The 27,563-nt window shown below is 40.1% G+C and overlaps 1 protein-coding gene across 3 annotated transcripts in view; it reads right to left on the minus strand.

Moving 5' to 3' along the window:
• Positions 1 to 1,741: 1,741 nt before the first annotated feature.
• Positions 1,742 to 27,563, minus strand: part of LOC126470321 (elongation of very long chain fatty acids protein AAEL008004-like) — a 655,643-nt gene continuing 629,821 nt past the window's right edge. For all 3 annotated transcript variants that reach the window (XM_050098103.1, XM_050098102.1, XM_050098100.1), the window contains 3 exons: positions 15,522 to 15,658; positions 5,105 to 5,284; positions 1,742 to 3,235 (listed from right to left, as the gene is read on the minus strand). In XM_050098103.1, coding sequence (XP_049954060.1) covers positions 3,041 to 3,235; positions 5,105 to 5,284; positions 15,522 to 15,658 — 512 coding nt within the window. In that variant the 3' untranslated portion in view covers positions 1,742 to 3,040. The remainder of the gene's footprint in view (positions 3,236 to 5,104; positions 5,285 to 15,521; positions 15,659 to 27,563) is intronic.

Raw genomic sequence — 27,563 nt, forward strand, 5'->3', positions numbered from 1 at the left:
AAACTTGGAAGAGTTTAACTTCTGATTAGACATAGTCTTCAGTCTTGTGTATAGTTAAGCTGTTTTTTAGAAATTCATGAAATGTGATTCTCATGTGTGATGATACTGATGGTATATTTGTCAAGAACACCTAAATCTCAGTTTCTGAGAATGTTCACTATGTGTACTCACACTGGCATCACAAAACACACACCATTTTGTGGTATAAATTAACCCATGTTGACCTTGCTCTAACTGTGTGTACACTCCACAGACTACTTATCTTGTGTCACAGTACTGTATCAAATTCCATTACATGACACCCCCAATGGAACAATAAATTCCTTTATGATGCTCCCCTCCACCACCACCACAACAAATACCTTACTTTGTACCTCTACTGAACTCCTCATCAGCCTCACAGTTTGATGACTGTATGTCATATGGAAGTCCACCTTGTCAGCTCCTATCATATTATGATTCTTATTACTCAGATATATAATTTGTAGCTGAGCCTATTACAAACATTGTCCTTTCCCATGCACTACAGTTTTTCTAGTCCCTTCAAAGATGATTTATGAGAGCATAAATGTTATTCTTCATACCTTGGGAATATAATTATTTTTTCAATATGATGAAAGAAACTCTGAAATTAATGTACTCCTTACAGAGAGAGATGTATGTAGAACATGACCAAACATACATAACCATATTAAGTTACTTCAGTCTGTTTCACTTTAATTTCTATGTTTTCAGTTTTTCTGTAACCCATCATATCACCCTTAAAGTCTTTATCATTCTACTTGATTCAGTCACTCCACCTTCCTCTTGAAGTCTAAATGAGGAATTAGACTTTTCACATGTTATGTATTTTGTGTTTCTAATTGTGTATCACACAGCATTGTATTGTATGTGTGAATGTAAAATAATATAGAGTTTAGCCATATTTGGTGTCTGTGTTAACATATATGTCATCCTATAACTAGTCTGGTGAGCCACTTTCAGGTCAGGCAAAGGCCAGCAACAGGAAAACTTATTTTCTTTCACATGCTTGTGATTATTTATTTTATTTTGGCAAATTTCTTATTTGAGGTAGTAAACGTAAGTCAGATAGTCTTGTTTCCTTCTTCAGTACTCTTTTTCTCTGGCATTCTATACTGTTTCCCCCTCATTCTTCCACATTATCTCATTCAACTTTGTTTCTCTCCTGTTTCCATTTTTATTATATGTTTATGAATACATTTGCTTGTCAATGTTTTTTTATATGCTGAATACTGTGGTAACCTCTGCTTGGTACTACTGTTTTGATAATGACTGCCTTTTCTATTTTTCTGTTGTATTAGCTTCTCTGGCATCTGCACTGAGTACCGATATACAATGAATTGTTATCTTTCTTTGCTATTAGTTTCTCCTATTTTATCTGCTCTCCATTTATAACACACATATTTGTCTATAAAACTTTGAAATAAATCTATTTTAATGGGTAGTTTCAATAACATTTCACACATTATGAAACAATTTTTTGTCAGAAAAGTAAGAAAAGGAATTCATACCTCAAAAGCTACAGTGACAAAATTATGAAATTTGCTTATAAGTAATATGACTGCAAGTAACAAGTTTGATCGTGAATTTATTGAACAGGGTAACAGTTTTATCTGCATTTTTGCATCTTTCCATATTTTATAATGAGACACAAGATAAAGACAATATTATGAACAGCCTGTTTCCAACAGGACTAAAATATATGATTGGTGGTACAAACAACTGTAAATAATGCTTTATTTTTTCAAAACTCTTTTGAACCTAGATTATGTACAAAAATATCTGTTCATATTTATGTACATACACACAGTTTTATACTCCCTTTTCTCTTTCTCTTTTCATATGTTCGAACAAAGATGCTCTCTCTCTCTCTCTCTCTCTCTCTCTCTCTCTCTCTTTCACACACACACACACACACACACACACACACACACAAACAGATATATAGACACACACAGACACACAATAATTGTCAACAACAAAATAATATTACGGATCATTTACCAAATACAAACTGGCAGAAAACCATTTTTCATTAGAATCAAATACTTTAGTGTAATCAACTAATTTTAATAAAACGTATGCGAAAACAGACCACAACAATCCATTTGTAGAAAACTTCATCAATACTGCAACAATCTCTCTGATTAAACTGAACAGACATAATGACAATTATTGTCCAAATATGCTGAAAACAATATATAACATATCTGTAGGTGTTCTGTATAATTAAGTGTTTTAATATCACTTTAATGCTGCCAGTTATATGTAAAGCTTTCATTTAAACATTACAACAAGAAACACTTTCAAAGTTATTCTTGATATTCTTGGTCCCAGACAGTTAAAATCAGCAACAATATAGTATCCTTATATTATGATTACAACAATGCCTGTTGAAGGCTACTTTCGTTGTCTAAACATTGCTGACAATCAACTCTCAATGGGAAACTGCTCAATGGGCACTATGTTTTAAGTATTACATATAACATTTTCTGAAATGAGAATAAAAATTAAGTAACCTCCAGAGATTAAAAAAATTGAGATTTAAATGTAACATACAAAATGTAGGTATTCTAGGCTTCTAACTATGAGCTGTAAAAGACAAATATAGCAAAATGTAATGGACAATAAGTGCTCTTTATCTTTTATAATTTTTCTTCTTGAGGCACAATTAACACCACATTTTCAGCAAACAACATGTAAGGCAAGTGTTTCAAATGGCACTCATGCAACAAAGTCTGCTCTCTCTGTTCTGCTGAAAATATTTATTTTGAAACCCTGAGTAGGCACAACTGAGCAACAACAAGTGCTCATTGTCTTCGGCAATAACAGAACTAATAGTCACATGGTTCTTCTTTGCTCATTTCTCACACATGTTTTTCTGGAGCACTTTTATTGGAAGATTCCGCATGGCAGTAAGGAAGTTCACACAAGGGCAATAGGTGACTGAGGTTCCTTACATGCTGATTCTTCATGGACCTACTGTAGCTGTGAACCTAACCATTCCAAAAATGTTTTGTTATTTTCCTTTTTGTGCACGTTGCGTTAGCGATTGTTTTGCCGTTGACATATAACCATTGTTTACACCATTGGAATAACAGTTGGAATAAGCTTTTGAGTATTCATTTGCGTAATCAGATATCTGCTGGGCTTTTCCGTTAACTGCAGTACCATTTGCACTGCTGTCTGTATTCTTCTTCTGATCATCAAGAGGCTAGAAAAAAAAAAAAGATATATTGTTTCTGCACACATTCTACATAATACAGAAGCTATTGTTGTTGGAAACACTATAACTGTTCAGTAGGAGAAATATTGATATATCCATACTGCAGCATTAAATATACTAAAAGATGATTATCAATTATAGCTTCAGTATTGTTGCACACCGTGATGAAGTAGACATGAAAACACTATGGTTCTAAGATACTATGTAAAGTTTGCAGCTGTTGTAATATTTTTTCAACAAACACACAAACAATTTCTAAAGAAAAGAAAACAGTTAAAAAACATTTTCAAAATGTTACAACTTTCACACACTTAATCATTGATGAAGCAGTACTCATTGCAAAAGATTTCTACAGAATGATTCATTTTTATTACAATTGGTTAATAACAGTCTTGGTTGCAATTCTAGTTTTTTTTTTTTAATACAGAAACTAAAATTGCAAGCAAGACTGTTATTAACCAATACTGTTAAGCACTGGTTTGTTGTTATGCCACAAATGGACTGGAAGAATTCATTTTCATAATAATAGCAAAATTTATTCATTTATGCTTTACTCAAGGTTACAATATTTAGGTGTTAGAAATTGCCACGAAAAAGAAAGAAACATTAACTCATTAAGCTAAAAATAGTTCTTTTCTGACAGAGTCTATATCAGAGAATTCCTTAAGATGATTTAATGAAGGGTTGAGCATTTCATAGCTTCTGTCTAATATCAACTGATAACTGAACAAATACTAGGTGAAAGTTATCCTGATGTTCATTATTATGATAGGATACGCCTCAATCACACAAAAGGCGTATAGTAACTTTCATAACATGGCGCATTAGTAGATAATTTGTACACAGGAGGAAGTCCTGAATTATTGATGGATACTATAAAAGAAAACTGTATTAGCAATTTTAATTTTTATACATTTTGATCATAATCAATCAAATGATACAGAATGGGAACTCTCTGAAAGCCATATTTGCAAATTATAAATAACTCTTGCTGTGGAAGGGTTCAAGATGTGTAGGTGCTAAGACAGAAGTCAAAAATAATTTCTAAAGTATATAATAGTTCCTACAGTTAGGAAAAATGTGAAAGTGATCTGATTGTCAAAAGCATGGAGGAATCATGATATGGACATAAACTACGCTTCAGTTAAAGACAATAATAATTGAAAACAAAGTAATAGAATGCTTCCTCTTTTATATTTTTGGTAATGATATGCAAAATATCCCCTTTGGTAAGTAGTAATGTAATGTAACAAGAAAGAGGGGCCATAATGATAACTAATAGGGTGTTCATCCCGTTTTGCAATCAGTATAACCATTTCAGTGAAGGTAACTATTTGTGATGTCTGTGACATATCTTTAGCATTCACAGTTATTATAAGGTACACAATGAGAACACTGTTTTAATGTTGATGACGGAGCAGTAAACGTCTCTGAATGAAAAATAAAGATTTGATTATAAAAATTTTTTAAATTGTGGGGGTTTCTCCTTCTTTTTATGGTTTAATAAACTATTGTCAAATAGATCATCAGGATGAATCATTTATTAAGTTTTGTCAAAAAAATTATATGGGAGCTGCCACAGTCATGTGTAAGCAAAGATACAATTGTGATCATAAAATGTAGGGTTCACTTCCGTATTACATAATTTTTGTCTGCCAGATCATTGAAGTAACTTTAATTAATTGAACTATGTTTTCATATTTGATCACATCACAATATTCCAGAAAAATGTTCACTGTTGATAATTCTGTCTAGTCTGCAATCTTCTTTATATTTTGTTTAATCCAAAGAATGTGAAACACATCGTAACCTTTGGAAAGCTATAGCTGTAATTTGTTTTAGAAATTTCATACTAACCATGCAGGCTCCAGAATTTTCATCCTTGACCTTCGTAGTGTAGCTTGCTCTATAGAAATCAGAGAACAAGAAGAGGAACATTACACCATGCAGGCCTATCCAAACCATAAATGCCTTTGGATAATTGCAGTCTATGAACAATAACTGGAACTGATGTGCAAATATGAGTACAAACTGCACCTGAAACAAAATGAAAGAAACAATAAATAATAAATACTAACAGAGCTTTATGAACTTTTCTCTCTACATAAGTCTTAAATATGCAGGGTGATTATAATTAAAGTTAAACTTTCAAACCATTGTAGAAATAACACCACTGGTCAGAATGACGTCAAATTGCAACAGAATATTATTGGAGAAGGGGGAAAATGCCTAGCAGAAGAAAAATAAATAGTTACAAAATGTAGCAATAGATGGTGCTGTAAGCATCATAATTTAATAGTGGTCGACTACAAATGACAAAAGAATCATACAACAATGCCTAAGGTGTACATTTCACATTAAACAAACTGTACTACTCAGTGTGTATGGGTGTGCAAGTGTGATACTGTTAGTTATGTAAGCCGATCCACCACAGCAAGGTCATATCCCATCAGATGGGAAAAATCGGCTTTTAATTATCCTGAGGTCAAAAACCAAATAAAAAGCATCACTCACATTGGTTTTTAAGTGTCCTGAGTCCAAAAGCCGCATAAAAATCATCAATCACATTGGTTTTTAATTGCCCTGAGGCCAAAACCAGCATACAAAGCTTCAATCACGTTGGTTTCTAATTGTCCTGAGACCAAAAACCACATAAAAAGCATCAATCAAAATCAAATTGGATTATTAATTTCTGTGTTACTGGCACAAAATATATTCAACATGCTGTGCACCGTTTTCTGCAACAAGTTGAAACCAAGAAATAGCACATTCCACAACTGATCGAAGTGTTTCCACGCTCACATTCAGAATGTGTTGTGCAGTGTGTGCCTTCAATGCAGCTAAGTTTGCAATCGGAACACTGAACAGAACATCTTTCAGATAGCCCCACAGCCAGAAGTCACATGGATTAAGATCAGGTGCCATCTTGCATAAAAATGATCCCATCCATACATCCACACTGTTGGAGAGCTGGAATGATGTGGTTGCACTAAAGACACTCATAGCGCTTATCAGTGATGGTACAGCTAACAGGACTGGAAGCACCTGTCTCTTCAAAAAAATATAGCCCTATGATAAATGATGCCATAAACCCACACCACACAGTGACCTTTTTAGGATGAAGTGGTATTAGTTGATTTGTGTGGGGATTTTCTGTTGCCCATATTTGACAAATCTGTGTATTGACATATCCTTCCACAGCCAATCATTGTCCACTTCCATGCGAGCAAGAAATTCTAAAGCAAAAGTCTCTCTTGTTGGCAGGCCAACAGGAAGTAACTAGTGCACAAGGGTAATTTTGAATGGATAGCAGAGAAGGATGCTTCGTAGGATTTTACACACTGTCCTCATGGGTATGTCCAATGTTTGGGCAATTCTCCATGCACTACACATTTGCACACCACCACTTGTCTCCTCCTGCCCTGCTGTGACCAATGCTTCCACTTATGTTGAATCAATTTGTTTCCTCCCTCTACCAGGTTGCACACCAAAAGAACCTGTGTTTCCAAATTTCTGAATCATTTCCTCCAGATCCACGGACCAATGCCTGTTTTTCAAACCCTTGAGTGTCTGGAACATCTGCAGAGCAGCGTGTGCACAGTCATCATTCTTGCAATACAGCTTCACAAACAGAACGCGATCCTGCATTGAGACAGTCATGACGAATGACTCAGATGCGAAAGGAGGAAAAGCCTTGTACCTGGCATGTTTATATCAACTTCAATGGGTTTTGCACATGACAGCTGTTTTTATTTACATATTGTGACACATACAGCACCATCTATTGATCAATTTTCACACTATTTTTTTTCTTCTGCCATACGTTTTCTCCCTTCTAGGATAATACTCCATTGCAATTTGACATCATTCTGACCAGTGGTGTTATTTCAAAAGTGTTTTGAAAGTTTAACTTTAGTTATAATCACCCTGTAATCAACATGACAAACATCACAAGATATGTACCTATAACTTGATGAAGCACATAAGGACTACATGACATTAATTTAGCAATTACAAGCTGAGAGGGTGCCAGATGTGCCACAACTGTGAGATTTCTACACAGTACGTATCACATTTAGTAGCGGTGACTTGGGGCGCCAAGGTGAGGGGGGTGCCAGGTGTACCCATGTGCAACATTTGTATACAGTGTATTTCACAGTCACTGATACAGATGAACATGTTTGAGGGGAAAAGCAGGGAGGGGGATGGTGCCAAATGATAAGTAATTCATGTGGAAAAAATGTTCTCAGGCCAGCCCTGCTTATAAGAATATGTTTGGACATTGATTATCCAATGAGCTGGTGCACTATTCTACTGCAGTAGCCAACCATTTAAAAGGTGTATAAAAAGGTTTAATAGGCTTCAAACAGTATGTAATAGAAATTGCCTTTAACTTGCTTGTGGATAAAATGTCTGTGACCCCAGGCTGCATTATCATAAGGCACACCATGTACTTAGCACCAACATCAGCGAGAATGGTATCTTATTAACAATTTATGCTCTCACCCCATTAATACCACTACTCAACTCAATTATGAACTCAGATATGCCAGAAACATGAACAGTGTGATTTACTTACATATTTGCAAACATCTACTATACAATTAGGGATATGATAGTGATGATTGGGAGAGTATTTGCTGTATTGTAGCATTAACAGAATGACTGTTATGGGTCTTACACACATATACCACATATGAGTTACTGAATGCCGATCTCATCATCATCATCATCATCATCATCATCATCTCAGCCTTTTCCCACATCATGTGGGGTTGGCATTGCTATGCTGGATCCTTCTCTTCCATCAATGCCTATCCTTCTTCTCCAAGCCATCCTTTCTCCCATAGGTCCCCTGCTACCTTGTCTTTTCATCTCAGCTTCGGTCTTCCTCTTCTCCTTGATCCTTCGATTTCTAGGTCTTCAACTCTTCTCCCCACGTAGTACTCCCCTCTTCTCTGCAAATGTCCACACCATCTTAGCCTACTTTCTTGGATCTGCTTCCCTATGGGCCCCACTTTCACTGTTCCCCTAATGTATTCATTCCTTAGTCTATCCTTTCATGTCACCCCACTCATCCACCTTAACATTCTCATTTCTGCCACTTCCATCTTTTTCTCTTGGGCTTTTGTAATTGGCCAAGTTTCTGCACTATACAGCACTGCAGGCCTCACCACAGACTTGTAAAGTTTTCCTTTAATTCTGCAGCTAACCTTCTTATCAAACAGAACTCCTTCAGTTTCATCCAGTTCATCCACCCACTATTTATCTTGTACTGTATTTCGGCCTCCAGTCCTCCATCACTTTGCATGTAAGAGCCTAGATATTTAAATTTCTTGACCAGCATCAGTTGTTCTCCTTGCAGGTTAATGTATAGATCTTTGGTATCCTTTGTACACATATACTCTGTTTTCACCCTGCTAATTCTCATTCCCCTTTCCTCTAGAGCTTTTCTCCACTGTTCAAGCTTGTCTTGAAGTGCCTCCTGGGTGGGTTCACAGATTACAACATCATCGGCAAACATCATGCTCCAAGGTGCCTCTTCTTTCACATTTTTGACTAGTGCATCCATGACAAGGTCAAAGAGATACAGGCTGAGAGCAGATCCCTGGTGTCCTATTCTCACTGGAAATGCCTTTGTTGCACCTTCACTGCTCCTGACTTATGTCGTTGCACATTCATACATGTCTTCTACCACCCTGATATACTCTCTGGCAGGCATTTACTTCTCAGACATCTCCATATCTCTTGCCTTGGCACTCTGTCATGTGCCTTGTCAAGATTGATGAAGGCCATATGCAGTCCAGCTTGTACTTCTCTGTACCTCTCCATCAGTTGCCTTAGTGCAAATATTGCATCAGTTGTTCCTCTTCCCAGCATAAATCCAAACTGTTCTTCTCATACTTCAGTTTCTAGATGCAACCCCTTCTCAGTTATCCTTTCCCAGATCTTCATTGTGGGGGACATAAGTTTTATCCCTCTATAATTGTCACAGTTTTGGATACCCCTTTCCCCTTATATATGGGAACCAGTTTACTGCTTCTCCACGCATGCGGCATTCTTTCTCTTTTCCAGATCTTCTGCATTAGATCCCTGAGAATATCAGTTCCCTGTTCTCCCAGACTTTTCTGTGCTTCTATTGAGATTTGGTCTGCCCCTAGACCCCTCTGTCCTAATGGAATCAAATATGAGACCCCTTAAATTGAATTTCAATGCAATTTCTGCATTAAGCCTGGCTTTGACTGTCAGTTATTGCTTGCCCTACAAAGCGGTTTCCATGAGTGGGCATGTAGAGCAAGTTTGTGATAATTGTAGTCAGTTTTTAACATCTTCTTATTGTAGTAGCGGAACTTAGATAAAGTTGTTTTCTTGTTTCAATAATTGTAAAATTTTACCATGAGTGAGAAGTGTGGGCTTTGCCGTAGGTTCGTGAGTAGTGGATTGCGGTGTGAGACTTGTTCGAAGTATTTTCACTGGGGGGAATGCAGTGGGGAAGCCAGTGGGCATTCTGGTGAGATCCTCTCCTGGAACTGCAGGTTATGTAGCAAGAGTAAGTTGATAGAGGAGCAGGAGCGTAAGATCTGTGCCCTTCAGGTGCAGTTGAAAAACGCACAGGAGGAGCTAGATAGGATGAGGAGGGAGAAGGGGGTTGGGGAATGGGAGCTGGCTGTTGGCAAGAGATCTGCTAGGAGAAGGAGATTTTCAGATAGCTTTACTATTGGTGTTTGTAATAGATATGACCAACTGTCAGAGTCTAGTGGAGAGGAATCTCTAGTAGCTGTAGATGTAGGAAGTATGCAGCAGACCTCAGCAGTTACGGTGGCTAGGACAGTTGCAAAGTCTAAGAGAAAGAAGAAGGTTCTGCTGTTAGGTAGTTCTCATGGTAGAGGTGTAGGCCAGCAGTTGCAGGAAGTTTTGGGGAGTGAGTACCAGGTCACCAGCATTGTGAAGCCTAATGCAGGATTGGCTCAGGTGACTTTTAACATAGGGGGGTTATGTAGGGATTTTACTAAAGAGGATCAGGTAGTGATTGTGGGTGGGGCTGGTAATAGTATTGATAGGGATGGGAAGTATGACATAGATGGTGACCTGGAAAAGATAGCCACTCAGACCGGCAACACGAATGTGCATTTCGTGGAACTGTTTCAGCGTCACGATCGGCCTCATCTTAATATAGCCGTCAGGCGTAATAACATGAGACTTGGGGGTGCGCTGATGACAGAAGGCATGAGTCACATTTCAGTGGTGTCGGTGGAGTCTATCAGTAGGACGGGTTTCACTAGACATGGCCTGCACCTCAACAGGTATGGGAAGGGGAGGTTGGCAAAACTTATAGGTGACAGCATAGGTGGGGGTGGTGGGATCACTCATGGGAAAATTCCGGTAGTTGTGGGTGTTAGAGCTGTACCTTTTTTAGATTGAAGTCAGCTGATAGGTATTCCTGCTTAAGGGAAGTCTCTCTAACAAAGAAACCACTTTCTACAAAGCTTGGGTATCCGATTAATGAGGGAATTAGTATATTTCATCAAAATATACAAGGTATTCGAGATAAAGTTAGTGAACTGCTTATAGATGTTGACTCTGAAATTATTGGTATATCTGAACACTTCTTAAATAAGGAGATAATTCAGAGGCTTCCTTTACCAGGATACAGGTTGGCTGGCAGCTTTTCTAGGAGCTCTTTGCGGTGTGGGGGAGTAGCCATGTATGTGAAAAACGGTATCCCATTTGAGTCAATTGATGTTTCAAAGTACTGCACTGAAAAGGTGTTTGAATGTTGTGCAGGTGTGGTTAAATTTAGTGGAGCTAAACTTCTTACTGTTGTTATTTATAGATCCCCAGACTCCGATTTCACAACATTTTTGCTAAAGCTAGAGGAGGTTCTTGGTTCACTTTATAGGAAATACAAAAAGTTAGTTATATGTGGTGACTTCAATATTAATTGTATAAGTGATTGTGCAAGGAAAAGGATGCTGGTAGACCTCCTTAATTCATATAATCTTATGCAAACCGTATTCTTTCCAACGAGAGTGCAAGGGAACAGTAGAACAACCATAGACAATATTTTTGTTCATTCGTCATTATTAGAAGGGCATTCTGTTAGCAAAAAGGTGAATGGCCTTTCAGATCATGATGCACAAATTTTAAGTCTAAAAGATTTTTGTGCTTCAACACATGTTAAATATAGTTACCAACTTTTTAGGAAAGCTGATCCAGTTGCTGTACAGACTTTTGTAAACCTTATCAAGGAACAAGATTGGCAAGATGTTTATAGTGCTGATACAGTAGACGATAAATATAATGCTTTCCTCAAGACTTTTCTCGTGCTCTTTGAAAGTTGCTTTCCGTTAGAACGTTTAAAACAGGGTACTAGCACAAACAGGCAGCCTGGGTGGCTGACTAAAGGGATAAGAATATCTTGTAGAACAAAGTGGCAATTATATCAAAACGTTAGAAACAGTCAAAATCTAAATGCAGCAGCCCATTACAAACAGTATTGTAAGGTGCTTAAAAAAGTTATTAGGAAGGCAAAAAGTATGTGGTATGCAGATAGAATAGCTAAGTCTCAGGATAAAATTAAAACCATATGGTCAGTCGTAAAGGAAGTGGCTGGTCTGCAGAGACAGGTCGAGGATATAGAATCAGTGCGTAGTGGGGATGTCCGTGTTGCTGATAAGTCGCATATATGTACAGTACTTAATAATCACTTTCTGAATATAGCAGGTGAACTAAATAGAAACCTAGTCCCAACAGGGAATCATATAGCGCTCTTAGAAAAAAGTGTTCCGAGACTGTTACCTGAAATGCTCCTCCATGATACTGACAAGAGGGAGATTGAGTTAATAATTAAATCACTAAAGACCAAGAACTCTCATGGATATGACGGGGTATCTAGCAGAATACTGAAGTATTGTTCCACGTATATTAGCTCAGTACTTAGCCATATCTGTAACTTTTCCTTTAGCAGTGGTCGGTTTCCTGACCGATTAAAGTACTCGGTAGTGAAGCCACTTTATAAAAAGGGAGACAGGGATAATGTTGACAATTATAGACCTATTTCTATGCCATCGGTGTTTGCTAAAGTTATCGAGAGGCTTGTATATACAAGGTTACTGCAGCATTTAAATTCACATAATTTGCTGTCAAATGTACAGTTTGGTTTTAGAAATGGCTTAACAACTGAAAATGCTATATTCTCTTTTCTCTGTGAGGTTTTGGACGGATTAAATAAAAGGTTGAGAACGTTAGGTGTTTTCTTTGATTTAACGAAGGCTTTTGACTGTGTTGACCACAAAATATTACTGCAGAAGTTGGAACATTATGGAGTAAGGGGAGTAGCTTACAATTGGTTCGCCTCCTACTTTAAGAACAGAAAGCAGAAGGTAATTCTCCGCAATATTGAGAGTGGTAATGATGTTCAGTCCCAATGGGGCACTGTTAAATGGGGCGTTCCCCAAGGGTCGGTGCTGGGGCCACTGCTGTTCCTTATTTATGTAAATGATATGCCTTCTAGTATTACAGGTGATTCAAAAATATTTCTGTTTGCTGATGACACCACCTTGGTAGTGAAGGATCTTGTGTGTAATATTGAAACATTATCAAATAATGTAGTTCATGAAGTAAGTTCATGGCTTGTGGAAAATAATTTGATGCTAAATCACAGTAAGACTCAGTTTTTACAGTTTCTAACCCACAGTTCAACAAGAACTGACATTTTAATCAGACAGAATGGGCATGTTATAAGCGAGACGGAACAGTTCAAGTTCCTAGGCGTACGGATAGATAGTAAGCTGTTGTGGAAAGCCCATGTTCAGGATCTTGTTCAGAAACTAAATGCCGCTTTATTTACCATTAGAACAGTATCTGAAGTAAGTGACATTTCAACACGAAAAGTAGTATACTTCGCATATTTTCATACGCTTATGTCATATGGTATTATTTTTTGGGGTAATTCTTCTGATTCAAAAAGGGTATTTTTGGCTCAAAAACGGGCTGTTCGAGCTATGTATGGTGTAAGTTCGAAAACCTCTTGTCGACCCCTATTCAATAGTCTGGGAATTTTGACATTGCCCTCACAGTATGTATTTTCTTTAATGTCGTTTGTTGTTAGCAATATTAGCTTATTCCCAAGAGTTAGCAGCTTTCACTCAGTTAATACTAGGCAGAAATCAAATCTGCATGTGGAATGCACTTCCTTGACTCTTGTGCAGAAAGGAGTGCAGTATTCTGCTGCATCCATTTTCAATAAGCTACCACAAGAACTCAAAAATCTTAGCAGTAGCCCAAACACTTTTAAGTCTAAACTGAAGAGTTTCCTCATGGCTCACTCCTTCTATTCTGTCGAGGAGCTCCTGGAAGAGATAAAAAATTAAGCAAATTCCAGTGTTACATTCTTGATTTTCTTTATTTAAACTAACGACTTGTTTCATTTTATGTGTTTCTACAATCGTGTTATAATTTCATGTATTGACTCGTTCCATGACCATGGAGACTTCTCCTAAATGTGGTCCCACGGAACAATAAATAAATAAATAAATAAATAAAAATAAATATTTTGCAAAACACGCCAGTGACATGGAGGTTATGTGACCAGTTTGACACTAGTGGAGGCATCCAGTATCTTGCAGGTTTAAGGAGTGGAAGAATGGTGGCCATCCTGTCCAAGTTAAGTAACTTCTGTGTATGTTCTTACCTCTTGCTCTCCCCTCGCCTCCATCTGCCCAACCCCAGTGGGGTTTAAGTAACCAACACCCATAATTAATAGCAGCTGTTTAAAAATCATATCTGATCAGTGAATCAGACTATTCAGTGACTGTTAATTGATTTTACAATTCTGTACTTTGTCCATATTGAATCACAGTGGGTTCATAATTAATGCCAGCTGTTTATAAGTCATTTGCTGAAAATCTGATCAGAGAATTTTGGCCAAATGTAGCTGCTTATTCAGTGACTGTTAATTGTTTCTAAAATTTTGTATCCTGCTGTCTACTGAATGACAGTGGGTTCATAATTAATAGCAGCTGTTTAAATGTGTTTTGTTTAAAACATGATCAGTGAATTTTGGCTAACTGTAGCTGCTTATTCAATGACTGTTAATCGTTTCTACAAGTCTGTATTTTGTTGTCCACTGAATGACAGTGGGTTCATAATTAATAGCAGGTGTTTGAAAATCATTTGCTTATAATTTGATCAGTGAACTTTGGTTAACTTTCACTTTTTAAATTCTGTATTTTGCTGACTACTGAATGACAGTGAGTTCATTATTAATAACAGCTGTTTAAAAATCGTTTGCTTAAGATCTGATTAGGGAATTTTGGTTAACTGTAACTTACTCTTCAGTGACCGTTAATTGTTTTTAAAATTCTGTACCTTTCCTGTCCACTGAGTTACAGTGGGTTCATATTAATGGCAGCTGTTCAAAGGCCATTTAGTTGACAAAAAAACTGTTCTGTGAATTTTATTAACAGTAGTTAATTGTTTTAAAATGCTGTACTTTTGGTGTATACTTAATGCTTGGTGGCTCATAAGTAGTGGTAGCTGTTCAAAAGTAATTTTTCTAAAGTCTGCTCAGTCAATATTACTGTTAATTGTTTTTAAAACTCATTTGACTTTAATAAAGGCAAGTGATGTATTAAACATGATGAATGCTGAAGCAGTTATGTGGGAACCCCAGTCCTTCCATTAGGGTGACCCTATCACAGATCTTGCCATCTGAATTCCTAATTATCACTATTATCTGCTGCATGCATCTCACATTTTTCATTTTAAATCTTACTAGTATTTTTATAGCTATTAAAATGCACAATCACAAATTTGCAGAACTATATGTATGGGATTGGGAATCTGTATGGGGCTAGGAGAAATAATTTTATACTTTTTAATCCAATTTAAAATAAGTTTTATGTAAATAATTATCATGATTTATCATACAATTTTTACCTTATTTGTAGAGTTTGAATATTTAATGTTACACATTTAATGTGTTTTATAAGATATTCACATGTATTTTACAGTGACTGTATATGTCTGTATGAAATCATTGATGCTGAATTTCTTTCTGACAGGAAGTTCACAATCGCTTTGTTATCCTTCTTGTACTTTTCTTGATCTTTATCATTTTAGTGAAAAACATATTGTAAATGTTAGTCCAGTCTTTCCACTGTGAGTCATTTCATTAGGATCTAACTTATTACATTGCAGCAGAAGGGGACAGTAAGTTCTTCATGTATGTCTGTGTCAAATGACATGGATGTCAAATAAGACATCAGCTTACCATTTGCATTGTAGTTAGATACTTCTTCCACCAGATGTATTTCTGGTATTCTGGACCCATTGCAGATACCATGTAGTAGAAGTACATTACGATGTGCACGAAAGTATTGAGCAAAGCAAAGAATGTGCTGTGACCACCTGAAACAATGTACCAAAATAATACATTACTGAGAAATGAAAAGGTGATTTTTGTTAAATGGAGTCAAGACTGAAAACATATTCCTAGAAACTATTATGGGAAAAATAAGTGATATTTATTTTATAATCAGAGAGATGCTAGGCTCCCTGCATCAGTGCTTCAACTATACAAGTCATTCACTATTTATTGATATGCACATTTATTGTCAAAATCAGGCTGAAGTATTCTGCATTTTATGTGCTGGACACAGAGCTGTAATTTGTTAAACTGTATATGGAAAATTAAGACAAAGTGAATTTGCATCACATGTTTCTGAAAGCATAGGCTATATTACTTTTTGTGTTATGATCCGCCGGCCGAAGTGGCCGTGCGGTTAAAGGCGCTGCAGTCTGGAACCGCAAGACCGCTACGGTCGCAGGTTCGAATCCTGCCTCGGGCATGGATGTTTGTGATGTCCTTAGGTTAGTTAGGTTTAACTAGTTCTAAGTTCTAGGGGACTAATGACCTCAGCAGTTGAGTCCCATAGTGCTCAGAGCCATTTGAACCATTTGTTATGATCCAAACAAATCACTCTAATATCCAAACACTCAAAAAACAACTCTCATGAGTTTCTCAAGTTTGCCAACGGACTTCAGACCTATTTTATATATTCAAAGCTCCTCTATAAGCTTCCAGCCTCAGTTATGAAGATCGTAAAATCCAGAGAGCCTGCATGAATTAAAACTTACAGGATGTGTAGAATAGTGTTCGATGACATGTAATTATGACTGTAAAGAGGAGGTGTACAAAGTGGTGCTGCAGTTTCCTCTCTTGTGTGATAAAAATGTCAGTATTGTGCAGACACTGAAAAGACATCAGACAATGAGAAAGTGCAAAATCAAGTCCTGTACGGCTCACTGATGTCACAGGGTATAATATCAGCAGAATGATTGATCTTTGGGAAATATGTTTATCATAGAATGGTTGTTGTGGATCATGCTGTTATAAATATACTGTATGAGCAGAATCAATGGATAAAAGGTTATATCCAGTAGCACACATTAATTCATCATCAGATTCCCATTCTTCCTTCAGTTTACTGGTATTGAGATCCATGATGTAACACCTTGGTGAAAACTAGGAGTCTTGTGCAGCCTGAGGTGTTTCACCAACCTCGGTTTTGCTGCTACCCATATAAAATAATTTGTATGCAGAAAGGCTATAGCTTCTTATTTTTCATTTATCTTCTTCTTTAGCCCTACTAGTGAAAGGTATTCAACAGATCATGTGAGGTTTATAACTGTTACACTGCTAAGTTTTGCTAGAATGAGGCCAGGGAAACTGACTCACAATTTCTCTAGGTGGGGTGATTATTTGTGCTACTTAGCATCCCATTTGAACCAAGGGCAACCATGCAATAGTTTATGTGTGTGTGTGTGGGGGGGGGGGGGGGAGGAGGGGGTGAGACCTATTGGTATTTAGTATTTTTAAAATTGTCAAAGATGAATGGCCACTTTTAAGTAGCTACAAGAAAAGGTCCAGTTCCCACCATCTTAAAAACCTTTGTAATACCAACTTTTAAATCCTTTTCTTGAAAGAAAAACATCTGACTTCACTAAACTTTTTCCTTCATTTTAGAGCTGTGGGAAAAGGGGGGTGGGTGGGTGGCTGAGTGGCTGATAGAAGCACTTCGTTACAAATATTGGTCTCCATTTACATTCCATGATAAAGTGGGGAAATAGAAGTGTCATTTGTTCAAGTAATTCTCACACAACTACAGTACAACTGATGGTACAGAGGTTGTCAGCTAATGACTATTTTGTTCCAACAGTTATCCACTGACTACCCTCAAATTTGGTCACATTCTTGGGACACTGGCTCCTGTAATGTGGGTGTGGTGAATAGGCAGGCCATACTTCAGGATCTCCTCGACCAATTCATTGTTCCACGACAAAATTGTCACTTTGCATGGCTACGCCATGTCTCCGCAATATCCTTTCTTCCAGGAGTGCTGTTTCTGCAAGGTCTGCAGGAGAGTTTCTGTGAAGTTTGGAATGTGGGAGACGAGGTACTGGCAGAATTAGACCTGTGAGGAAGGGTTGTGAGTCGTGGTTGGGTAGCTCAGATAATAGAGCACTTGCCCGTGAAAGACAAAGGTCCCAAGTTCGAGTCTAGGTCTCGCACACAGTTTTAATCTGCCAAGAAGTCTTAATCCCTCGTTTATTTAACTTTTGTATTGGGAGAAGGTGTAGAGAAACGGGTGTTGTTCTGTCATACATAAACCACATTCATTGTCTTTCTATAAGGTAAAGTTTTTCAACAGCAGATTTAATTTGCTGCATAAAAACTGGTGATAAATAGCACCTGTTAATTTACCATATCTGGTATAGTATTGGTCACCCACAATTCCTGCCCATATGTTGATACTACAGCAAGCCTAATGCCTTGCTTCTATAATCACTCAAGAATTTGCAACAGCCCACAGTGTGATAATTTATCATCTCGCTTTGCATGAAGCCCTACCTCATTCGTAAATAAAATGCAAGCTGTGAACTACAGATATTCAGTGCTCCATCTTAGAGTCCATTAGCAGAACTGCAATCAGACTTAATGGTCTTGTGCCTGGGAACTCTCACATGCTGTAAGTGATACGGATAAAGAAGTAACTGCTCATGAAGAACTGATCATGTAAGGGTGCTGTCAGGGCTGCAGCCAGGTTTTTTTTTTTTTTTTTTTGGGGGGGGGGGGGGTTGTATTGGACAATAAATCCTTAGTTGTAAATTGTAACATATATTCTAACTTCTAAAGCAATGGAACATGTTGTTGTGGTCTTCAGTCCTGAGACTGGTTTGATGCAGCTCTCCATGCTACTCTATCCTGTGCAAGCTTCTTCATCTCACAGTACCTACCGCAACCTACATCCTTCTGAATCTGTATTCATCTCTTGGTCTCCCTCTATGATTTTTACCCTCCACGCTGCCCTCCAATACTAAATTGGTGAGCCTTTGATGCCTCAGAACATGTCCTACCAACCGATCCCTTCTTCTAGTCAAGTTCTGCCACAAACTCTTCTTCTCCCCAATTCTATTCAATACCTCCTCGCCGGCCGTTGGTGGCCGAGCGGTTCTAAGCACTTCAGTCTGGAACCGCGCGAGCTACTCCAAATTTTTCTTTTGTTTCCTTTACTGCTTACTCAATATACAGATTCTGTTGTAATTAATACAGATGCTACACTGTGATTCACAGGAGGAATTTGGGGAAACGTAGCGCATCCACAAAAGATGTGTCTTACAAGGCACTTGTTCTAACGATTATTGAGTATTGTTTATCAGTCTGGGACCCTTATCAGGTAGGGCTGTTAGAACAGAAGGAGAGAGGCAGAGACAGAAAAGATCCGAGGAAGAGCGGTGCGTTTCATTACGATTATAGAGTCGTTTAGTCGGCGTGTGAGTATTACAGAGATGCTCGACATCACCCGACTGTAATTTGTGAAATGTTTTCTCGAGATAAATATGTACACTGCAGCACTCGCAGTCTTAATAGAATATTAGGCCTATGTAATAGCTCTAATTCCTCGAATTTCCTGATAGTGGTCATTTCGTGAGATGTATGTGGGAGGAAGTGATAAGTTGTCCGACTCTTCCCGGAAAGTACGCTCTAGAAATTTCAACAGCAGACCTCTCCGTGATGCATAACGCCTCTCTTGTGGCGTATGGCACTGCCGCTATGTTGAGCATCTCTGTAATGCTCACGCGCCGACTAAACGACTCTGTGATGAAACGCACCGCTCTTCCTCGGATCTTTTCTGTCTCTGCCTCTCTCCTTCTGTTCTAACAGTCCTATCTGATAAGAGTCCCAGACTGATGAACACGATTCTAGGCGCTTCAGTCTGGAACCGTGCGACCGCTACGGTCGCAGGTTCGAATCCTACCTCGGGCATGGATGTGTGTGATGTCCTTAGGTTAGTTAGGTTTAAGTACTTCTAAGTTCTAGGGGACTGATGACTTCAGATGTCAAGTCCCATAGTGCTCAGAGCCATTTGAACCATTTGAACTGATGAACAATACTCAACAATAGTTAGAACAAGCGCCTTGTAAGACACGTCTTTCGTGGATGAGCTACGTTTCCCTAAGATTCCTCCTCTGAATCACAGTGTAGCATCTGGTTTTCCTCCTATTTGTTTTCTGTGGTTATTCCACTTAAGGTCGCTCTGGACAGTTTAGTTAGTCCTAGATATTTTACGGCAAGTACTGCTTCCAGCAATTTGATGTCAGTAGTGTGGTTGTGCAGTAGTGGATTTCTTTTCCTACATGTATGATATGTGTTACATTTATTTACGCTCAGGTTCAACTGTCAGAGCCTGCACCATTCATCAATCCTCTGCAGGTCATTCTGCAAATCGATACTGTTTTCTGCCGCTGCTACTTTCTTATAGACAACTGAATCATCTGTGAACAATCTTAAAGTGCCTCCGACGCTTTCTCCTAGATAATGTAAATACTTTGTGACCCGTAACGGTCTTATCATACTTCCTTGGGGTAATCCAGAAATTACCTTTACATCTGTCGATTTTGTTCCGTTAAGAGCGACTTGTTGAGTACCAGCTACAAGGAAGTCTTGAACACAGTTGCAGATCTGGACCGATACTCGTTAAGCTGGTATTTGTTAGCTAATCAGCAGTGTGGAACGGTGTCAAATGCCTTCCTGAGGACAAGGAAAGCGGTATCGACGTGAGCGCCGTTGTCCACTGCGCTGTGGATCTCACGGAGAAACAGAGCGAGCTGAGTTTCGCAACATCTCTGTTTACCGAATCCATGTTGATTTTTATAGAGGAGATTTTCGTTCTCCAAAAACATCATAAATCTTGAGCATAAAACTTGTTCCGTAATAATCTGAATTGTTCTACAACAGATTGACGGCAAACATATAGACCTATAATTATTTGCATCTGTCCTATGAATCTTCTTGAAAACGTGAATGACCTGGGCTTTTTCCCAGTCGCTAGGTAGGCCTACCCTTCGTTGCTCCAGCTAACTACGATAAAGTGCTGGTAGAAGGGGAGCAAGTGCTTTCGCGTAATATTAGTAGAATCTTAAGTTATCTCCTCTGGTACTGATGCATTTCCAATCCTGAGCAATAGTTTTTTTTTATTTTTTTTAAATTCCGCGATCGGTTATCTTAGTATCTGCATTTCGACGTTCGTACGGTGATTGAAAGGAGGGATCGTATTACGATCTTCCGTGGTGAAACAGTTACGGAAGACTGAATTCAGTATTTCGACCTTCTCTCTGTTATCCTCCGTTTCGGGGCATGCATGGTTAATGAGTGACTGAATGGATGAATTCGAACCGCTTACTGATTTTACCTAAGAGCAAAACCTCTTAGGGTTCTTATTCAGATCGGTTGACAAAATTTTACTTTCAAAGTCATCGATTGCTTCTCTCATAGCTCTCATTCGGCTCATTTTCTCTCCAGTCAGCTTTTGTTTGTCTGCTAGGTTTTGATTTCTCTTGAACCTATGACGAAGTTCTCTTTGTTTACGTAACAGTTTTCTAACTCGGCTGTTAATATCTTGCTCAAAAAATACTTGTCTAAGCCATTCTGAACGATGCTTTTGAATTTTTTCCATTTGTACTCCACATCTTCGTCCTCAGCACTGACTACTCAGATACCCTGTAATTTGTATCCTGTTAGCCTATTCTTTCTAAGAAAAAATATTTTCCTCCCTCTCTTTTCTTTGTAATACCCGTAGTTGCTAGCACAGCCAAATCATCACTGATACCTTCTATGTTTGTTGCTAAGAGGTAAAAAAAATGTTCAAATGCGTGTGAAATCTTATGGGACTTAACTGCTAAGGTCATCAATCCCTAAGCTTACACACTACTTAGCGTAAATTATCCTAAGAACGAACACACACACCCATGCCCGAGAGAGGACTCGAACCTCCACCGGGACCAGCCACACAGTCCATGACTGCAAAAGAACGAACACACACACCCATGCCCGAGGGAGGAATCGAACCTCCGCCGGGACCAGCCACACAGTCCATGACTGCAGCGCCCCCAAGACCGCTCGGCTAATCCCGCGCGGCGCCAAGAGGTACAAGAAACTACCTTCTCGAGTTGGTTCTCTATCTGCTCGAAATAATTTTCGGACAAGACATTCAGAATAATGTTACACGAATCCCTGTCTCTGGCAGCAGTTTTGATAGCTTGACTCTCCCGATCTATGACTGGCAAGTTGAAGTCACCATCTATTACAACGGTGTGGTCAGAAAAGTTGCTAACGGTATTCTGCAAGTTGTCCCTGAAGTGCTCTACCGCTACAGCTCCTGATCCAGGCGATCTACAGAAACATCCGAAAACTATTTTAGACCCACCTTTCATGCTTAACTTCATACTGATTAATTCACATTTACTGCAATAAACACGCCGCCACCATTGGCGACTAACCTATCCTTACGCTACATATTCTTGCGAAACGCAACTCGCCCTTTTTTCACATGATATCTTGCGAACCGTGGATGGAGGGTATCAGACGGATGCCATATTCCTTGACTTCCGGAAAGCGTTTGACTCGGTGCCCCACTGCAGACTCCTAACTAAGGTACGAGAATATGGGATTGGTTCCCAAATATGTGAATGGCTCGAAGACTTCTTAAATAATAGAACCCAGTACTTGTCCTCGATGTGAGTGTTCATCGGAGGTGAGGGTATCATCTGGAGTGCCCCAGGGAAGTGTGGTAGGTCCGCTGTTGTTTTCTATCTACATAAATGATCTTTCGGATAGGGTGGATAGCAATGTGCGGCTGTTTGCTGATGATGCTGTGGTGTACAGGAAGGTGTCGTCGTTGAGTGACTGTAGGCGGATACAAGATGACTTGGACAGGATTTGTGATTGGTTTAGAGAATGGCAGCTAACTCTAAATATAGATAAATGTAAATTAATGCAGATGAATAGGAAAAAGAATCCTGAGATGTTTGAATACTCCATTAGTAGTGTAGCGCTTCACTCAGTCACGTCGATTAAATATTTGGGCGTAACATCGCAGAGCGATATGAAGTGGGCCAAGCATGTAATGGCAGTTGTGGGGAAGGCGGATAGTCGTCTTCGGTTCATTGGTAGAACTTTGGGAAAATGTGGTTCATCTGTAAAGGAGACCGCTTATAAAACACTAATACGACCTATTCTTGAGTACTGCTCGAGCGTTTGGGATCCCTACCAGGTCGGATTGAGGGAGGACATAGAAGCAATTCAAAGGCGGGCTGCTAGATTTGTTACTGGTAGGTTTGATCATCACGAGAGTGTTACGGAAATGCTTCAGGAACTCGGGTGGGAGTCTCTGGAGGAAATGAGGCGTTCTTTTCGTGAATCGCTACTGAGGAAATTTAGAAAACCAGCATTTGAGGCTGATTGCAGTACAATTTTACTGCCGCCAACTTATATTTCGCGGAAAGACCACAAAGATAAGATAAGAGAGATTAGGTCTCGTACAGAGGCATATAGGCAGTCATTTTTCCCTCGTTCTGTTTGGGAGTGGAACGGGGAGAGAAGATGATAGTTGTGGTACGAGGAACCCTCCGCCACACACCGTATGGTGGATTGCGGAGTATGTCTGTAGATGTAGATATTGTAATCTGAACTTAAGGTTTCGTAGCTATTCACTTTCGGTTTCAACCAACTTTCTGTTCCTAATACTTCCTAATAACCTTCAATAAGTGATACTAATTGTGGGACTTTTCCTTGGATATTCCTGCAGTTTACTAATATTATATTAATCTTTTCCATATCCGATCTGCAAGGACGAGCAGTCTTTGAGAACATTGTGGCTGATGAATCTTCGATTTTGGTAGGCTCTGTTCCTGATGTACCGTACTTTACAGACCATAAGACGCACTTTTTTCTTCTAAACTTGTCTCAAAAATACAGATGCATCTTATACTCGAAATTAATATAAAAATGTACAGTGTTTGACACAAAATTCCCGCCAGTCTTAAAAATGACCATGAATTCAATGTCGCTGGAAACCTGACTCTATCGCCGGCCGCGGTGGTCTAGCGGTTCTAGGCGCTCATTCCGGCGCTGCGCGACTGCTACGGTCGCAGGTTCGAATCCTGCCTCGGGCATGGATGTGTGTGATGTCCTTAGGTTAGTTAGGTTTAAGTAGTTCTAAGTTCTAGGGGACTGATGACCATAGATGTTAAGTCCCATAGTGCTCAGAGCCATTTGAACCTGACTCTATCTGGCAACAATGGATTCGACTGGCGTCAGCAGCGCACCGACGCGACGAACAGAGTTGTGGGGATTCACAAGCTAACGCTGTCTCTTTCCCGCCCCGCCATCACAAACCCACAACACTGTCTAGCCTATGAAGCGTCATTGCAGTATCTGGTGCCAGTGAACTTGATTTGAAAGTGATTTGTGTTGTCGGTAACAGCACAATATTTTAGTTATACTCTGTTCATTATAAGAATTAATCTGATGTAAACATTACATCATGTATTCTTCTGCCCTTGCTTTGAATCTCATTGGATTTCGTTTCACGCGAAGCGGAAGCTAAGCTACGTCCAGTGCGGTCAAGCGCAATCACAAGGATGCGTTTTATGCTATGTTACAGGCAATAATGTGGGACAACATTAAACTTGGGCAGCACTGGCCAGCCAGCTGGTACAGCTAACCTGCAATGATGTGAGCAGCTGCAGTTGAGACGTAAAAAGAAACGGGCAAAGAAACAATATGGCTTCAAATGTCATTTTATTTTTAAAGAGGATGAAATAACCCAGAATGAGATTTTCACTCTGCAGCGGAGTGTGCGCTGATATGAAATTTCCTGGCAGATTAAAACTGTGTGCCGGACCGAGACTCGAACTCGGGACCTTTGCCTTTCGCGATCAAGTGCTCTACCTACTTTTTTTTTATTTTGTTCGTTATTGATCGTTGTGTTTGGTCGTTGCGGACGTCGCAAGACATCCTGTTCAAGTTCGGTGGTTGGTCCTTCCACTCAGTGTTTTTTTTTTATTACAGAGGCCAACCGGTTCTCTGACCGAACACGCTGAGCTACCTTGCCGGCTTTAAAATTTGAATCGACGTGGAATCAAACCCAAGCGCCCCTCCGACTCAACACAGCGAGCAAGCACGTTACCACAAGGCCACACTATTTGTCGCAACTGAGCTACCCAAGCACGACTCACGCCCCGTCCTCACAGCTTTACTTCTGCCAGTACCTCGTCTCCTACCTTCCAAACTTTACAGAAGCTCTCCTGCGAACCCTGCAGAACTAGCACTCCTGAAAGAAAGGATATTGCGGAGACATGGCTTAGCCACAGCCTGGGGGATGTTTCCAGAATGAGATTTTCACTCTGCAGCGGAGTGTGCGCTGATATGAAACTTCCTGGCCAGTCGTGCTTGGGTAGCTCAGTTGGTAGAGCACTTGCCCGCGAAAGGCAAAGGTCCCAAGTTCGAGTCTCGGTCCGGCACACAGTTTTAATCTGCCAGGAAGTTTCAGGGTGAAATAATGTTCGGTGAAACTCCAGCAGCACTACCGCATGCTTCTTAGGTGGCCAGACGGAAAGCATAAAATGCTCTCGTTCTCACCTAACATTCCTAACTTAAACACAGGGTAATTTTTCTGACCGAGCTATGTGTGTTGCAAATGCATACTGCAAGGATTTCACCGTACTGTTGAATACTCCAGCCACTGAAGGTATTAATTACAGTCACTCATCTGGTAATCTCTTAGCTCCTTCCATATCCGAACCCGAGAAATACATTTCAGTTCTGGGACTGTCGTCTGGTACGTTGATAACGAGTCGATCAACAACAAAATCCGCGGAGCCACCAAGCGCCGTATTTTCTCCTCTTCTTTTATGACGTGCCGTTCCATATCTCACCAGCGTTCGGCAGTGGCATGTGAAAAAGCCGCGTGCGTTAGTTCCAGTACAGCCTTGTTATTTCTCGGGCCAAATCCGTTAACTTTGCTCCAGACCAGTTCTGCTGGGTTTATATTATAATGGTACAGTCGAAAATGCAAAAATGGAGCATTTTATGGTGTGCTCGATGCTGTGAAAATGATTGTTTCTCATGTTTCTAAGACATTTAACACTCTGGTTCGTGTGAGACTACATCTGTGAAATAAAACGATGGACATTGTCCAAATAAAGAGTATTTGGTTTTTCATTTTTGCTCTAAGAAATTAAATTGTTATGTTTTCTGAATTTAACAATCTTTATTAACAATCTTCCATTAAAATATCGATAATTGCGAATTTATATTTGAAATGAAAACAGTAATTTCGCGTGAAATATAAAATTAGAAACAAGAAGACGCGCATTATTCATAACGAATTATGACGAATTTTACAATTACGGGATGTAGGTACTTCAAATTGAACGGAAAAATGACGACTAATGCGAACCTTGGACCAGCGGTCCATGAACTACATTAGGTTTCGAATCTTCTACGCTATCGAGTCCACTATACATCCAATGTGCAATTGTATCTCAACTGTATGAAATACACTCCTGGAAATGGAAAAAAGAACACATTGACACCGGTGTGTCAGACCCACCATACTTGCTCCGGACACTGCGAGAGGGCTGTACAAGCAATGATCACACGCGCGGCACAGCGGACACACCAGGAACCGCGGTGTTGGCCGTCGAATGGCGCTAGCTGCGCAGCATTTGTGCACCGCCGCCGTCAGTGTCAGCCAGTTTGCCGTGGCATACGGAGCTCCATCGCAGTCTTTAACACTGGTAGCATGCCGCGACAGCGTGGACGTGAACCGTATGTGCAGTTGACGGACTTTGAGCGAGGGCGTATAGTGGGCATGAGGGAGGCCGGGTGGGCGTACCGCCGAATTGCTCAACACGTGGGGCGTGAGGTCTCCACAGTACATCGATGTTGTCGCCAGTGGTCGGCGGAAGGTGCACGTGCCCGTCGACCTGGGACCGGACCGCAGCGACGCACGGATGCACGCCAAGACCGTAGGATCCTACGCAGTGTCGTAGGGGACCGCACCGCCACTTCCCAGCAAATTAGGGACACTGTTGCTCCTGGGGTATCGGCGAGGACCATTCGCAACCGTCTCCATGAAGCTGGGCTACGGTCCCGCACACCGTTAGGCCGTCTTCCGCTCACGCCCCAACATCGTGCAGCCCGCCTCCAGTTTTGTCGCGGCAGGCGTGAATGGAGGGACGAATGTAGACGTGTCGTCTTCAGCGATGAGAGTCGCTTCTGCCTTGGTGCCAATGATGGTCGTATGCGTGTTTGGCGCCGTGCAGGTGAGCGCCACAATCAGGACTGCATACGACCCAGGCACACAGGGCCAACACCCGGAATCATGGTGTGGGGAGCGATCTCCTACACTGGCCGTACACCACTGGTGATCGTCGAGGGGACACTGAATAGTGCACGGTACATCCAAACCGTCATCGAACCCATCGTTCTACCATTCCTAGACCGGCAAGGGAACTTGCTGTTTCAACAGGACCATGCACGTCCGCATGTATCCCGTGCCACCCAACGTGCTGTAGAAGGTGTAAGTCAATTACCTTGGCCAGCAAGATCTCCGGATCTGTCCCCCATTGAGCATGTTTGGGATTGGATGAAGCGTCGTCTCACGCGGTCTGCACGTCCAGCACGAACGCTGGTCCAACTGAGGCGCCAGGTGGAAATGGCATGGCAAGCCGTTCCACAGGACTACATCCAGCATCTCTACGATCGTCTCCATGGGAGAATAGCACCCTGCATTGCTGCGAAAGGTGGATATACACTGTACTAGTGCCGACATTGTGCATGCTCTGTTGCCTGTGTCTATGTGCCTGTGGTTCTGTCAGTGTGATCATGTGATGTATCTGACCCCAGGAATGTGTCAATAAAGTTTCCCCTTCCTGGGACAATGAATTCACGGTGTTCTTATTTCAA

Source organism: Schistocerca serialis, chromosome 3, assembly GCF_023864345.2.
Source record: "Schistocerca serialis cubense isolate TAMUIC-IGC-003099 chromosome 3, iqSchSeri2.2, whole genome shotgun sequence".
Taxonomy (NCBI): domain Eukaryota; kingdom Metazoa; phylum Arthropoda; class Insecta; order Orthoptera; family Acrididae; genus Schistocerca; species Schistocerca serialis.